The sequence below is a fragment of the Fulmarus glacialis genome, unplaced genomic scaffold (genome assembly GCF_000690835.1).
Source record: "Fulmarus glacialis isolate BGI_N327 unplaced genomic scaffold, ASM69083v1 scaffold6579, whole genome shotgun sequence".
In the NCBI taxonomy this organism is placed as follows: domain Eukaryota; kingdom Metazoa; phylum Chordata; class Aves; order Procellariiformes; family Procellariidae; genus Fulmarus; species Fulmarus glacialis.
This window is the reverse complement of record NW_009233766.1, coordinates 1-15,241: the sequence shown is the minus strand read 5'-3', so window position 1 is coordinate 15,241 and position 15,241 is coordinate 1. Positions and strand designations below refer to the sequence as shown.

Below are 15,241 nucleotides of genomic sequence, written 5' to 3'. Positions count from 1 at the left end.
AGCAGGAAGGAAAAAATCCATTTCAAGATTAAGAACAAATAAGAGAAGACAAAGCTTTTGCTCATGAAATATTTGGGGAGTTATTGGGCTCTTTGGCACCTGCTCTAGGATCCCAATACATCTCCTTTTCTTGGAAACACCACAAAACTGCTGAGAAGGTGTGAAATTTAGCTAAAAGAAAAAAGGAGGATGTGCACCTGTCTTTATTCCCTCCATTCTGAGAGTTCCTACAAAGCACAGAAACATCCCTGGGACTCAAGTGTGTTACTGAGGAGTTCAGCAGAGCTGTTGCCACGGCACATGGCACGCACCACTTGTCTGGACAACAGCCACTGAGAACAGACCCCTTGGAGGGGATGAAGTCTAGTCTCCAGGAAACCCCTCCATCTGCCTGTCTCCAATGCCCAGCTCGCCCAGGGGCTCTTACTTCTTGTTGGGTGTCTCAGCAAAGCACTTTAGGGAGGACGTTTCCACCACTGTCTCGCAGAATGTCACAACTGGATCGGCGACCTGGAATAACGACAACAGGTTTGTAAGGTTTTCATTTAAAGAGACTGTTTGAAACCTTTGAACACCTCCAAGAAAATAACTGGTTCATCTGCCAGTGTTTTAACCAGCCTTGCGGACGAACCACTGAGGCCTGCACAGGCAGCTTTACTAATTCCTTCATTCAAACAAGACAGGAATATTTAAACCTAATTCCAGGTATCAATTTAGTTGCCTGATGCTAGCCAGGCAATGGCTGAAGTACAGGAAAAGGCTGGAACATGGTCACACACCCCTCTCCAAGCCAATTTTCAGGCTCTCAATCACAACGGTGTGACACAGTCGGGCTGTAAGAGTTACTTTTGCATCCTAACAGCTCTTTTCTTTTTAAAAGGACCTGACAAAATCCATGCTGTACGGTTCAACTACGTTTATTTTCTCATTCTTCCGAGACAGGGGGACAAAACCACCTCCCCAGCTGGGAAAATCCCTCTCATTTCCTCACCTTGATATCAATCTCGGAATACATCTTCCGTAGATCGTGCATCACACAATCCAGGTAGAGCTCCCCCGTCCCCAGGATCACATGCTCCCCAGACTCTTCCACCTGAAAAATAAGAGAGGGGTTCAACTGACAGCATTACTGCTCACAGGCCCTTGTCTTCCAGGCTCCTACACAAGCCTGAGGAAGTACTAGCTTTAAATAAATTGGTTAGGATCAGAGCACCCCAAGGAAAACTCCCACAACCTTTTCTAGCAGAAAGTCTGATGTGCTCTGCAGAAAGCTGCTTCCCTGGCTCAGCAAGGTGTGTGTTTTTCTGTGGATTTACAGTTCTCTGCTATTTCCACATGATTTATGAGATCAACTGCAACAGCATGAAAAAACCCACAACAAACAAAACAACCTACACTAAAAAATTACTTATTTTAAAGATCAGCCTACAAGGTAGCCCACAGCATGAGCTGAAAACAGCCATACATACACCAGAAATACCTTAGTAGTAAGCGAGGGGTAACTCTTGTTGACTTTGCGGAGACCATCTAACATTTTGGGGAGCTCCGAGGGGTTGACCGGTTCTACAGCTATTTTGATGACAGATGTGGTGTTGAACTTCAAAGGACGGAAGATCTGAGCCTGAAACCAGATAAGGACAAAGAGCTGAATCTCTGCATCATTAGAGGGCCACTGGAGTTAGACGGTGTTTGAAGCTGTTCTGTTTCCCTTAGTGGCTCTTGTGCCCTGGCACCTCGGCAGACAAGGTTTCTTTAACCTCACCACCGGAGCTTTTGGGATGCGCTCCACCACCTCGATTCTCTGTAAGGCTGAGCGACACCAGCTATGCACAGTACCTCCTCATTGCCCCGAGGCTCCGTGACGGTTGCAGTCTTCACTATGGGCTGGTCCACCCCTTCTATCAGCACCCAGTTGCCAGCAGGAACCCGGTTTACCTCAATGTGATACCTAAAAGGCAGGGGAGCATCACTGCAGCCCTCGCTGCTGCCAGCCTCAGGCCCCTTGCAATGCTGTCCTCCTCCCTGTCCCCAGCAGCAATGACTCCAAGTGACTCCTCTCTCAAATGAACATATTGCCAGAACTTTCTATACCTCGCAACCGAGATCCAGAGGCGTCCAACAGTGCAGATCTGGGAATCCTCCTCATCTTCCAGGGTATAGTTTTCTCCAAGGACCTTCACAGGCTGCCCAGCATGGATGGTACCACTGAGCACTCTGCCAAAGGCGTGGAACTGAACACCATCGTCTGTGCTGTACATTTTCGTTGTGTGACACATCAGCGGACCCTTTCCAGGAGAGGGAGGAGGGGAGAGAGAGAGAGAGAAATAAGCCTCTTTCAAAATACAGTCAAGAAACAGACACAGACTTGGTAGAACTCAAGGATACAAAGGGATTAATGGGCTGGAACTTAGAAACACTTCTTTTGACTTGCCAAGTCCTTCATTTCCTTCCACTCGAAGCCTTACATCTCCTTGCCCTGTGTGGAGACGCCTGGAATGACTTTGGTGGACTTTTCTGGAGCAATCCTCTCTCCTCTTGTGGAGCAGTAAACAGTGGTTGGGACAAGGCCATGAGAAGAAATGTCATCTGCTGGACTGCAAACCAGCTCAGGGCAGAGCACCCGAGCTCCACAGATCACAGCTCTCAGTCCCATAAGGTCACTCCACAACTGGTGATCTGGTGACAGTCACCACTGTATAGTTTTATGTGGGTAATCACAACTCATTAAAACAAGCAATTCATTTTCTCTCCAGACATTAGAGCAAAAGTCACGGGCAAATTCCTCACTAGTTGCTGGCTGGCATTGGTGGCTCTAGACAACTCTGAATGACAACTCAGTACAAGCTGTTCGAGGAGGAAGGTTTTTGCAAGGCTTTGATAGGAAAGGTGCTGACTAACTAATGTAGGGCTATTTTTATCAGTATAGTTCAGATCAGTTTTCTCAGAGTTTGGAGAGAGAATCAAACTTCAAGGAAAAGGGACAAAAAGGCAGCAAAAGGACACAAAATCACCCTGCAGTTCCCACATGCTCTGAAGTCCTGACCTAGTCCTGTTCTTCTCTGAACACTGTCAAACAATTCTCTCTCTCAAGGGCTGCCCTGGCAGGCAACTAAAGTTTCTCAGAGTGAAGAAATTTGTTTCGGTATCGGATGAGAGGTTTCAAAACGCTGGAAGTCAAATCTGTGCAGATGGCTGTCTCAGAGGCAGCTGCCCTGTCAAGGCAGTGAAAGGAGGGCATATTTGCCACGCTTTTGGACACTCAGAGCAAAGCAGAAGAGTTTCCTTACGTCAGGGTCGCATTCACTCATGGCCTCCCCTAAATCAGAGTCGACGCCACCAGTGTAGGTATGCTCGATTTTCGTCTTGGCTCCCACCTTCGGGGAGGGGATATGCTGCACACACATGTCCACAAAGCCTGGAAAAGTAGTACTTCATGAGAACATGGTTAAGCAGTGTAGAGGAAAGAAATGGACTCCAATAAACACAAGGCAAAGCCATTCTGACTGCAGCGCACCCACAGCCATGGGGAAGATATGTGCAGTGTCTCAAGCGTTACTTTGGGCTTAATATTTTATATTTGGAAAGCTGAGAAGGGATCTGTGCAAGTGAGCACTCCATGGCTGTAATACAGTCCTTAACTCTGTTGATGTGAGACTAGGGTATAGGAAAGATTGTGGAGGGGAAGACAAACAGCATTTACCTGTGAATTCCCCAAAGAACTTCTTGCAGACAAGCCGCAGGAGGGGCCGAATGTTCAATTTCAATTCCTCTTTGGTTAGGTGGATGCCAAGTTCATCCAGAGTCCTGGGCAGGGTTGTGTCCACATCTCCCACCACCTGCAAGACAAAAAGCATCACTCTCAGCTTTGCTGCGGGGGTCCAAGCCAATAAATCCTAGATGCAGCTTCACACACCAGCCGTCACCCTCAGGGCTCTTGACCTGCTCTGATTTAGAGCTCACACAAGAACTGGCTGGCTGGTTCAAATTATCACTCTGCTGATATTAAGGCATACTAGAAAGAGCAAAGGCAGTTCTATTAACTGCACAAACATAGGGCTATATTTGCAAGGAGTAACTGTTAAGGACTTGCTCACCATTGCTCTGCACCCCCAAACCCAGAAATCTGTGAAGATCCCGCTGCACTATAGACAGGCGAGCCCCCCAGGCACCAGACACACCACCACCCAGTGTTCAGCCCTTGGCTGCTCCTATCTGGCACTGTGGGAAGAAGAATGAACCACCACATACCTGAGCCAAGATCTTGTACAGTGGCTCCAGAATGAACTCCACAAAACTGCGCTGGGAACTGCTCGTTGGGGCCTTTTTAGTGAACTTGCGGCTGTTGGGGGACAAAAGGAGAGACATGAGGAGCAAGCACTCTGCAGCCTGCAAGCACCCTTACTGCAAGCATAGCCTTTGCCCTTCCCAGGTTATCTTCTCCCTCCCAACCTCCCTGGGAAGCAGTCATGGACACAGGAGTCACGCTTACTCCAAGCGAAGGCCAGAAAAGGCTCTCTGCTCCTGCTTACGGGATTCAGGAGGACCACATGGATTCACACCAAGCAGGGGGCCTGATTCAACCCTTTCCAGATACTACTCCATCACAGGATCATAGGACAACTCAGGTTGGAAGGGACCTTGGGTGGTCATCTAGCCCACATTTTACAGGGAAAGGAGAGAAAAACCCATCAGTAAGCTAATGGACATTTAAACAGGCTTCTTACGTCTTCGGGTTGAAGTAGATGTCACCCCAAAGCCGCTTTGCAAACTCCTGATAATTGATATCTCCTAAAGGGAAAAACCAAATGACAAAAGTCTCTCAGATGTCACTGTATTTCTCTCATCTTGGAAATCTTTGGTTTTTGGCTTTTAAAACAACCCTGAGGATTCAATTTAATGGACCGATGCTGGTGAGTGAACGCTTGGTCCCAATTCTGAATAAATGATTAAGCCCTCACCCAGGGAGACCAGACAGAGCGTCAGCCAGAAAACAGTCCACTGAGGACGACAGCAGCAGCCCAGGTACACCATGGGTTGGCACACTTGCTTCTCAGGAACGTTTCAACTCTCTCAATTACACACAAGGTCAGAGCTGAGAAGACCTGGCCTGCCGGACACCGCGCTGCAGGAACCCAGTTACATCTGTTTCATTTTCCAAATGTTAATGCTGCAACCTGCCGCTGTAGTGCCAAGGTGCTGGGATGGCTTACACCCCATCTGCCCCGCAGGCTTATCACAAGCATTTTCTGCCTTCCTGAACATCTCCAGGTTCTTTTCTCTTTTTCAGTTGAGGCACTAATCACATAGCCAAATACCCAAATGCTGAGGGAATAGTGTAGTGCTTGGCTGTCATGGTGAATTTACAAATAATAAGTCAGCGGTCATGATTTACAGCAGTTTCCAAACAAGCTTTTGCTGTGGGCAGATGTGCAAGCGTAAGAAATGTCATGGTGGCTGCAGTTTTGACAGTTAAACTACTATAACTCATGTTATTTGAAGTGTGGTGGCTGCACATAAAATCCCTGGTTGCCGCAGTCAAATATTACCGACTTCAAGTACCCGTTCAGCTCAGGTCTGCCCCACGTGGATGGCATCTCCTACTGACTGTGCCTGCATCTTTATCAGTCCCCCAAAGAAGGGGTCTCATCCTAGCAGTCATTGAGTTAATGCTGTGACGCCCAGGGAGGTCATTTATTTCTCCAAACTCACAAAGACACACAATAGTCCTGATACATCAGTCCCTGACCTCTACAACTTCATCCTTCCTCGGGCTAACTTCTTTGCAAGAGCTAGGCCAGCTGCTTTACAACATCCTTCCTCCCCTGCTCACGGCTCCTACAGATCACCCCGAATTCCCCAGTGTGAGACTTCAAAAACCTTGGCTGTACAGCTGGCTAATGCAAGCAAAAGGCCCACTTTTACAAGTGGCAGATTGCCTTGAGTGGGCACCTGGGGAACAGAAAATTAAATCAAAGCCAGAAAAAGACAGTTTCTTAAAAAAGAAAGAGGGCAAGAGTGCAAAACCTTGTGGGCCAAGCTCGCGCCCAGCTGCAGCTGAGTCTCAGATTCTGGAGACTTTTATGAAAAGGCAGGCGGAACTTAACTGCTTCGCTTCTGAGCTGTTCTGATAAGGAGGCAAAGCACAACACTTACACTTGCCTCCAACTGCAGGACTTGCTTTTTCTGCTTAAGGGCACGTATAAAATATTGGCTTCTGACTCAAGAAACATTTATCAGGAGAAACTATCTAGCTAAAGCCAAGTTAGAACTGTATTTTTGCTTTTTACCACCCAGGGCTCAGATCTGCAGTAACTCTCAAGTCCTAGAAACTCAAGAGCGCATATACTGACCATATATGTGCAGTGAAAGCCAAAGCTGAATGACTTAGAAAGCCTCAACAAAACAGGTTAGGAAATAAGATATTAAAGTGCACAAGGTTTCTGGATAATCCTCACCATATGTGTCTGCATAAATCTTTGCAAAAGATCCCAGCGTGAAGCAGATGCTGTACTGTGAACTGGAGAAACACACGTTCCCCAGAAGGGGAGACAGAACGAGGTTCTCATCGGTGGAATACATGCTGAGAGGAGACAGTTTTTAGAGACAAAAAAAAAAAAAATCAATGTTGTGAACCAAGGAAGACACTTAAATCCACTTCCCACACCAAACAGCAGTACGTGATAGGCAAGGATTCTACACTGCCAAATAGCATCTTAAAATGGGCTGCAGCATGCTTGCCATCAGAATTTCAGGGTCAGTATCATTTTATGACTATAAATTTCAAAGCATTAGTATACAAATAAATATTTAAAGACCTGGAACTAAAAAGTTACCAGCACAAGTGCTTTGTATTTTTTTGTCAGGTAGAGTTTTTCTCCCCCTAAAAAAAGGCAGCAAAGTTGGTCAACCAAGCAAGGGAAAAGATAATACAGGGCAAATAACGTAGGGATAGAATTGAATTGAAACAGTTCTAATGAGTTCACAAGCATGCTAGACAGGATAAATTATCCTGCTCTGAGCTGCTTGATGCCAGTAGCAATTGAACAGAGACACATGCAAGTGAGCTCCTGTGCAAATTCAGTTTGGGGTTTATATAGGCTGCAGTGCAGACAGACACAAATTGAAGGGAAGAATGCTGTTAAGAACATCACCTGGATGCAGAAGAACCCACAGAAACGATGAATTGCTACTGTGAAAGCTAGAGAAGATGTCCCTCCCTTCTCTGGGCAGGGTCTTGCAAGGAGATTTGACCATAGCAGTATCATAGTCTCCGTTCAGGGGTTGGGACAGCGAGTTCCTAGTAGCTTTGAAACAAACGTTTAGGAGCTTTGAGACATCTTGGCCTACAATTTGGGATACAGCCTGGACAATTTCAGCGTATTTGAGACATGGGAGCACTGAAATTCCCTGCTCCAGTCATATGTTTTTTTTCCCTACTTTTTAATGTGGGAAAAAGAGCTGATCCCATGAAGCTGGTCAGAATTCAGGCAGGATTGGCCCTTCCTGTATAATTCAGTATATTGGCTGAGACGAATTTCCAATGGTTCCTCCTGCCCCATTTTCTATGATTCAACATATCAAGAGACAAACTCATGAGTTTTTAGGCACACATAGGGCTCCCAAAGAAAAGCACCTGCAACGGAACAGGGACAGCAAGGACTAACAATGCCTCATCCCAAACAACCATACCTGATCAGACCATTAACTTCGTCTACAATATGTCGGAGTTTGTAATAAGCATCTGTAGGGGGCAATTTCAGCTCCAGGATCAGTCGGTCTATCTTGTTGATGCACACGGTCACAGCGAGCCTTTCCTGCACCGCGTGCTTGATCAGCCTCTCTGTGTTCAGCATCACCTGCAGGGAATAATGAGCACAAACACCCCTAGCAAAAGCCCTCCACAAAATGCTATCTAGGGCGTGACAGACAAAGCAGCGACCCTTACGCACAAGGCTGCAACTCTGTAGAAAAGCCTAAGCTCAGCCACCCGCGATCAGCTAATCTTCCTGAAATTTAGAAGTAGGTGCTAATCCAACCGAATTCCTTGAATCCTACCCCTTGGACATCTCTGATATTAATAACCTGCTCCATTTTAGTTATCATGGGGATGGAGATGCAAACAAGTCAGATAATCAGCCTACAGGTCACATGCATCACGTCAGCCCTGGACACAGAAGCCAGCGGCTTGACTCCCTGTTTTGGCTGGAAAACACTCTCGCTTCCCAAACTGTCCTCTGAAAATCCTTCACCCCGGAAAGCTGAACCCATCCCAGGCCTTCATGCTAAGGCAGGATCAAAGACTGCAGAGGAAGAGATTTTGAAGTTAACCCCTAGGAGAACCTGGCACTCACCCCCTCAGCCGCATCAATGAAAAGTACAACGCCGTCCGAAATACGAAGACCAGCTGTCACCTCGTCAGAAAAATTGACGTGACCTTCAAAAACACAAAATGGTAGTGAGAACCAGAGTAAGCCCTGACACCAGCAGTGCAGAGGGTGGAAAGCCGTCCGTCTGCTCTGCAGCTTGCTCTGGTCACTGGTATCCAGTGAGGCAGAACACAGATGGCTTCCTCCTCAGACAGGGACCTGGGAGCGGCTGCCAGAGCTCCGTATAGGGATTCGCTTTAGCTTTAATGCTATTTTTTGAGAATAAACACAGCAACTCATTTAACAGGCACTTTTCCTCACATTTGTTACTGTTTTTCTCACAGCTCTGTGCAAGTACTTCAGGAAAAGGAGGAAGATTACTTCTCACCAAAGAACAACAGATGCCTCTCCCTCCAGTCTCCTCCTGCGCTCTAACCTCCCTCATCTTGAGCTGTAACTCAACAGATGTGTCCCAAGACCCTCTTTCCTAAAGTTTGGTTTCTCACAAGTTGATCTGTGATTATGTTCCCCTCACAGGAGCTTGTCAGAGGCTCAAGGGAACTTGTGAATCTCACTGTGGGGCAATAGTATTTGAGAAAAGCATGGTCCCCACTGTGCATGATACCTGAAAAATCCAATTCTACATGTGCTTCTCATATACTTGAATGAAACACGTTTTCAGGCCTGCTAATCAGAAACGCAAGCCTGACTAAAAGCTAGCTGCACAGTCATTACTGCTGGAAGTGATTTCAGAAGAATGAACTTAGCTAAAGGCTCAGGACTAGGCTGGAATCATCTACAAAAACCACAAAACAAAACATGGGTTTTCATCTGCGAAAGGAAACTTCCCAGGGTTTCACTGCACCTAAGTGACATTTCTAGATGAATCAGTGAGATTTCAGGGTATAGATTCTTTGTTTTTCTGAGAGCCAATGCTACACAATCCCACTGCAATCCAACACAAAAGCTCTTTGAAGGCCCTCATTAACCACCGCTGCACATGTTTTCACTGCTCTACTCCTGTCAATAGCACTATCCAGAGGACCAAAGGGGTTTATTAATGAGAAACCTTGGTTCACATGGTCATGTATCTGCTCCACGCATCAAGCTGCCTTCAGCTAAGCACATCCCAGAACAGGATTTTCAGGATTACACAATCACCTGGAGTGTCGATGATGTTGAAGAGAAAAGATTTTCCTTTGGTGTCTGGCAGAACAATAGTCACTGGTGTGCTCTTGATCCCTACTCCCCTCTGAAAGACAGGAAACCAGGATTATCAGTTAAAAGAAAAAAGATACATCACCATGTAAAGATGTAAAGGATGACCAAAGAAAAAACAGAAAGATGGAAAGAAGTAAACATCCATCCAGGACATCCTGTTACTGCCAGGGAGGGAGTAACAACCTCAGATTCCTGCAGTACCCAGCCCAGCTCCTCCATCCATACTGGCTCAGACTGGTGAGTTACCATTGCACAATCCATGCCGCACTTCAGCTGACGAAGTATAATACGCAACACCAGAGACAGAAGATGCATGTTCTTCTGTGCTTTTTGCCCTTCCGCTGCTATCAAGTTATACCTCAAAGCGTAAGATTTGATCACCCAGAGTATAAAGTAGAGAATTAAGATGAAGAGAAAGAAATGCTTCATAGGATTGTTCTGGTCATGACAATATTTAGCGAGTAGGACAAAATAAGATTCTCATTCACGCCCAACCACATGGAGTCAGAGCACCCAGTTAAGAGTTCCTATCAAAGGAAAGAGAGGAGAAATATGTTTATTTTGAAATTATAGTTTTTCTCCCCATCCATCATTTTTTCCCTCAAAGAAAATAGGAGTTACCCATATGCTGGGATAACTCTGGTATAGGTTTTCATCATTACACAGGTTATCATCTCAGACAAATAAAATCACACATGGAGATGAGGGTTGCAGGAAATGGAAGAAAGTTGGAGCAGGGATCTTACTGAGGCAAACAAGAAGAGCAGATCATTTTATTGATAAAGAAAATAACCAAAATGAGGAAGGCACAAAAAGCTGTTAAAATGGAAGCGGAAATTGCCTACAGTAAATAACTCTGAGTAAAGCATGAGACAACTGGATAAATACCACTGCCTATTCTACTAAGACTCACTTACCTCTTGCTCTGTGAACAATATATCAGTGTAGCAAAGCTGCAAAGACAAAACAAAAGTCAGAATATCACATTTTGGTATCAAATATTAAGTTTGAAGCAGGACACAATAACTCTTTACACATGGTTAAGGTGGCAAGTAAGTGACAGAGACAGAATTAGGACTGAGCTCTGGCTTTCCAATTCTACTTTCTAATCACTAAACCACATTTTCCCCATGTACAGTCACACTCCCTCTGAGTGTAATAGCCAACCCATGTTCCCCAGGGCAAGAATACACCAAAAGCTCACTTACGTCCTGGTCATAGCGCTTCCGGATTTCTGGGTGTGTCTGTTCTATCAGGCAGTCAACAAAACACGTCTGAAAAATATCGGACCACAAGAGAAAGGAGGTGACTGTGTTCAGACAGATAAATACAACTACAATCCCATCCCTCCAGTAGCAGTACCGAGAAAGTTGGGCACGTTATTATTTCCACGTGGCTGAAAGAAAACCTACAAATAACTGCATGAGCAAGAGGAGCAGAAAGAGACTGCTGCTGCGGAGATCAAGGGATCAAGAGCAATGGTAAAAGTAAGCAACAAACAGATCCTTACTACTACCCGATATACGTTGGATAGTCACACTACCTTGCCATGGTGAAGGTGCCCACACAGAGTCACATTTCGAATTAGCTCCGAGTTGTCCATCAGATCTGCCAGGAAACTGGAGGAACAAAACACAAAAGACTGTTGGAGGCTTCTGCTGTGTCTAAGAAAAGTAGGTGCCATTTCAGCTACACTTTCTATCCAAGGTGCCCCCTGAATCCTCTCCAAACTTTCATTCTGCCAATGCCCTGCGGAGGAAGAATCCCACTTTCCAGATGGGGAGGAGAAGAGAGTTGGAGTCCTAGACAGATGGCAGTGGGCGGGAGGATACGGAGCTGGTAAAACTGCCAGCAATGGAATATTATTGAATATTTTTCTTCTCTTCTAGTCAGTATTAGAGCAAAAGTCACATCCATGTACTCAGATGATGAAATACTTCCACTCAAATAGTGGCAGGCAGTCAAGTAAATCACAGAGCTGGATAACAAGCATCCCACGCAGTTTTAGAAGATAGCCACGGGGCTCCACAGACCATTAATTATGGTTTTCAGGTCTTAAAACAGCGATGTTCCCAGGGACTCAAGGAAACAGTAATGGAATTTAAAACTTTTTAGAATCAGCAACTGAGCTGGGTAATGATGGGCCGGTCACTTCTGCATGGATCCTGGCCAAAAATATAATTGAGATCCTAAATTACCAACTCCTCTAAAAAATAATGGGAGGCTATAAAACAAGTATCCATTGCTATGGGTCTGCAGAAAATAAGTGCTGTCAACTAATCCCCTTTTTAAGAAGATTTAATTTTCACTGATGCAGTAGACTTCTTAACGTACAACATTTTGATTAAGAGCTAAAAAATACAAAAATCAATAATAATACTGATTAAAAGCTCGCTTATTGGTCTTAAAATAAGGCTAAATGGGAAATCAATACCAAGCTTGCAGGTTTCTGGTTAAGTCCCACAGGGAATTCCTCCTGGCCCCATTCTAACCATTTATATCAACGAACAGGATGAAGAGGAATTCATTACGGATGGAACGAGCAGAGGACACAGCGATCAGCAAAGTGGTAAATAATGAAGAGTACAGGTCATTGACTAAGAGCAAAATGGACTGCTTAGAAAAGTAAGACCCAGCTGGCTCTTTGGTTTACATCTGGCTACATCAAAAACCTCTCTGATCAATGAACACGGCCAAATTGACAGTATCAGGCGACAGCCCCGAGAAGCAGCCATTCCAAAAAAGGTCCTGGGCATCCAAGTAATCAACTGACTGAATACGAACTCCAGTGACATTTTGTTGCCAGAAAATAACAGGATCTTTGACGATACGCAGAGGGACTGCTCACGTTGGGGTCTGTTTGGCACACAGGGAACTGCTACTCAGCCTGCATCTGGTTCTGGGATCTACACTTGAAGACGACTACTAAAAATCGGAAAAAGTTCTGACTAGCCATGAAGTGACGTATGGAAAGATGAGCCTAACAAGACACTCATGCAGCTCAATCTGTTCATCCTCAAATAGCAGGCAACATAGAGAAACACTATACACGCGAGGACACGAAGCCCCTCCACCCGTCAACAAAACGTAGACGTTGATGCTAAGATTATATATTTTTAATAGAGAAAGTAAACAACTGTTTTTATTCCTTTCCAAAGTTGCATGAGATATTATATCTCGGTTTTTAAATTTGTCTGGAATTTTTTCCAGGGTTTTCTCTCAGCCCTGGTGTCCCAGGGGCTGCTTTGCGGGGCACAACCAGCAGACACCATCAAGTGCAGCAGAAGTGCAGCTTAGCTGAGCTACGACACAACTTAGCATACAACCAGTGGCATAAAAATTCCCCCTGGAAACTCCTCCAGGATAGATGGGAATTAATTTGAGACAGCAGTAGGCCAATGGTCACCAGGATCAATCCAAAATGTCCCAGTATGAGATGTGCCACACACTGACAAATATTACTTGAGCCAGTCAAGAAAACTCACCTTCAGCAAATCTGCACCCCAAGGGTTTCCCATCATCAAGCTTTGTACCAGCTGCCAAGGTAAGATTTACATTCTAGTGTCAGAAAACTATGCACTACGCTGCATTACGTGGACGGAAAAATATCCGTAAAATGGTTAGTCTTGTACTTTCTTCCTCTTCCTTTTGGTTCAAAATCTGGGAAACGGCTGAACTCAGTTCTGTTGCCAGTGTCAGTAAGAAACAAAGCCAATGCCCTCCGAAATCTGCCTCCTCCACATAGTACACACCACTCTGCCTCCCTACCTTTGCCTGCAAACAACCAAAATTGAGGAAATCACAGCACAGATGGCTTGAGCCAACGTACACGCTTAAAACCCCTACATATTACTTACTCCATCTCATAGACGGTGACCGGTAACGTCTGTTCCATCAGAGAGAATTTTTTCGTTTTCACAGGTTTAATAATAGGCTCTGAAAACAAGAGAAAGAACAATAAAACACTGTTACCAGAGACCCTGAACCCAGCAGGCTCAGAAACGGTCGTAGGGAATGGGGACTTTTGCAGACAAACCCACAATTTTCAAGCCGGCAGATTCTCTTAGCTTTTTATAAAAGCAGTTGTACTAGATGATCGTCGTAGGTCCCTTCCAACTGAACTATACTATTCTACTATAGAAGGATCAAATGAGATGACTTAAATGCATTTTCATTTCTCCTTAAATATCTTTCTAGTACCTGCTGATATCTGTTCTCCAAAAGATAGTTTGTTTAGCATTTGTAATAATCCCAAGTGCCAAAATCTGCGCACCGCTAGACAAACAAGAGTCTACGTGTTCCTGGGGCTGAGAGGGAATTCGAAAGGGTCATTAAAACCAATGGGGAGAACAGAAGGGAATATTATTTTCCCTTTTCCAAGGATCCACCAAGAGTCTTCTCCTCCCTCTGTACCCAACTCGCTGCTTCCTCGCTACTTACCAGTGAGAGGCTGCGTGTCTTCCTCCTGTACTATTGTCTCTACTTCAGGCCCGTAGACCTCCTCGGCGGTGGGATAGTATTTCTTATCCTCATGCAGCACCACCTCCATCCCAGGGTGGTCCTCATCATGGTCCCCCATATCGTCATCATCATCATCATCCTCGAGCTGCAACCAACGCTCACATTTAGCTGCTGCTGGCACCAAAGTGCTTTACAAACACCAATCACCCCAGAAGGTACGGGCTCAGTGTCGTACATCGAAAGAGAGCTACAAACCCAGCCAGGGAACCTCATATCAGGCAGCAGAGCACCTTGCAGAGGTGCCCTCTGTAAGCAACACACACCTTCCTGCTGCGGGACAGCTTGAAAATGAACAGCAAGAGCACTTGCGGCGACTCCCGCCCCTCGCTCGCGCACACAACACAACCCCGACCGCACACAGACACCACTTGCAGACAAACTGGAGGAACGGGAGACTAAAAGGGGCTCCCTCGGTCCTCCAATGCTTTCCCCGTTGTGTTTCCCTGCCCTCGTCGCTCTCCTCTAGTGTCTGTGGAGTCTTGCTCTGCCTTCACCACCCAGGAGCTGAGCTCCTTGCAATGCTGCTGCAACATTAGTGCATGTTACCAAAGGCCTGAAGACCTCACAAATGGACACGGATTCTCCATTTGATTGAACACAAATAAAAAAGCCAAACATGGCTTGAGCTACAGAAGCTCCAGTTTTAACCGCGATTCAGGCAGAAACTTTATCTTTCTCTTTATGACAGGAACAGGAGGGCAGCTTTTGCTGAATCCTTTAAAAACCAAATCCACTCTGACCCTCAGGGGTCAAATTCCACCACTGAACAAAGCCTCACTGCAGAACCAGAGCCTGGCACGGAAAAGGAATCACTGGCAGCTTGTGAAGACCGTGGCGCTCAGCCCCTGTTCCCCTGGGGGGGACGGGGCAGGATGAGGCCCGCACCAGGCTCCCGTGAGACGCTGCCCCTCCACCCAACCCACCGCTCACCTCGTCCAGATCTTTGGACTCTCTGCCCAACTCGTCGTCGTCATCGTCCGAGTCCAGCTCCGGCCCGATGTAGTTCCCAAACTCGTCGTACAGGTCGGTGTCCATGCTGGGGGCGGGGAGGGCGTCGGAAGAGGGGGCGGACTCTGCCCCGCGCCACCCACAGCACCCAGCACCGCGCCGCACCGGGGGTCCCGTCCCGTCCC

The 15,241-nt window shown here is 46.1% G+C and overlaps 1 protein-coding gene across 3 annotated transcripts in view; it reads right to left on the bottom strand.

The window, feature by feature from the left end:
* EFTUD2 (elongation factor Tu GTP binding domain containing 2) overlaps positions 1-15,145 on the bottom strand; it is a 21,000-nt gene extending 5,855 nt beyond the window's left edge. Inside the window, exons 1-19 of one of the 3 annotated variants that reach the window (XM_009585426.1) lie at positions 15,039-15,145; positions 14,028-14,193; positions 13,445-13,523; positions 11,131-11,206; positions 10,796-10,861; positions 10,505-10,540; positions 9,528-9,618; positions 8,352-8,434; positions 7,690-7,856; positions 6,456-6,580; positions 4,725-4,788; positions 4,249-4,339; positions 3,701-3,836; positions 3,288-3,415; positions 2,092-2,285; positions 1,837-1,948; positions 1,481-1,621; positions 992-1,093; positions 428-510 (exon numbers count right to left, since the gene is read on the bottom strand). In XM_009585426.1, coding sequence (XP_009583721.1) covers positions 428-510; positions 992-1,093; positions 1,481-1,621; positions 1,837-1,948; positions 2,092-2,285; positions 3,288-3,415; positions 3,701-3,836; positions 4,249-4,339; positions 4,725-4,788; positions 6,456-6,580; positions 7,690-7,856; positions 8,352-8,434; positions 9,528-9,618; positions 10,505-10,540; positions 10,796-10,861; positions 11,131-11,206; positions 13,445-13,523; positions 14,028-14,193; positions 15,039-15,143 — 2,045 coding nt within the window. In that variant the 5' untranslated portion in view covers positions 15,144-15,145. The remainder of the gene's footprint in view (positions 1-427; positions 511-991; positions 1,094-1,480; positions 1,622-1,836; positions 1,949-2,091; positions 2,286-3,287; positions 3,416-3,700; positions 3,837-4,248; positions 4,340-4,724; positions 4,789-6,455; positions 6,581-7,689; positions 7,857-8,351; positions 8,435-9,527; positions 9,619-10,504; positions 10,541-10,795; positions 10,862-11,130; positions 11,207-13,444; positions 13,524-14,027; positions 14,194-15,038) is intronic. The other 2 variants (XM_009585429.1, XM_009585427.1) reach the window with 2 other exon arrangements.
* Between the last annotated feature and the right edge of the window lie 96 nt (positions 15,146-15,241).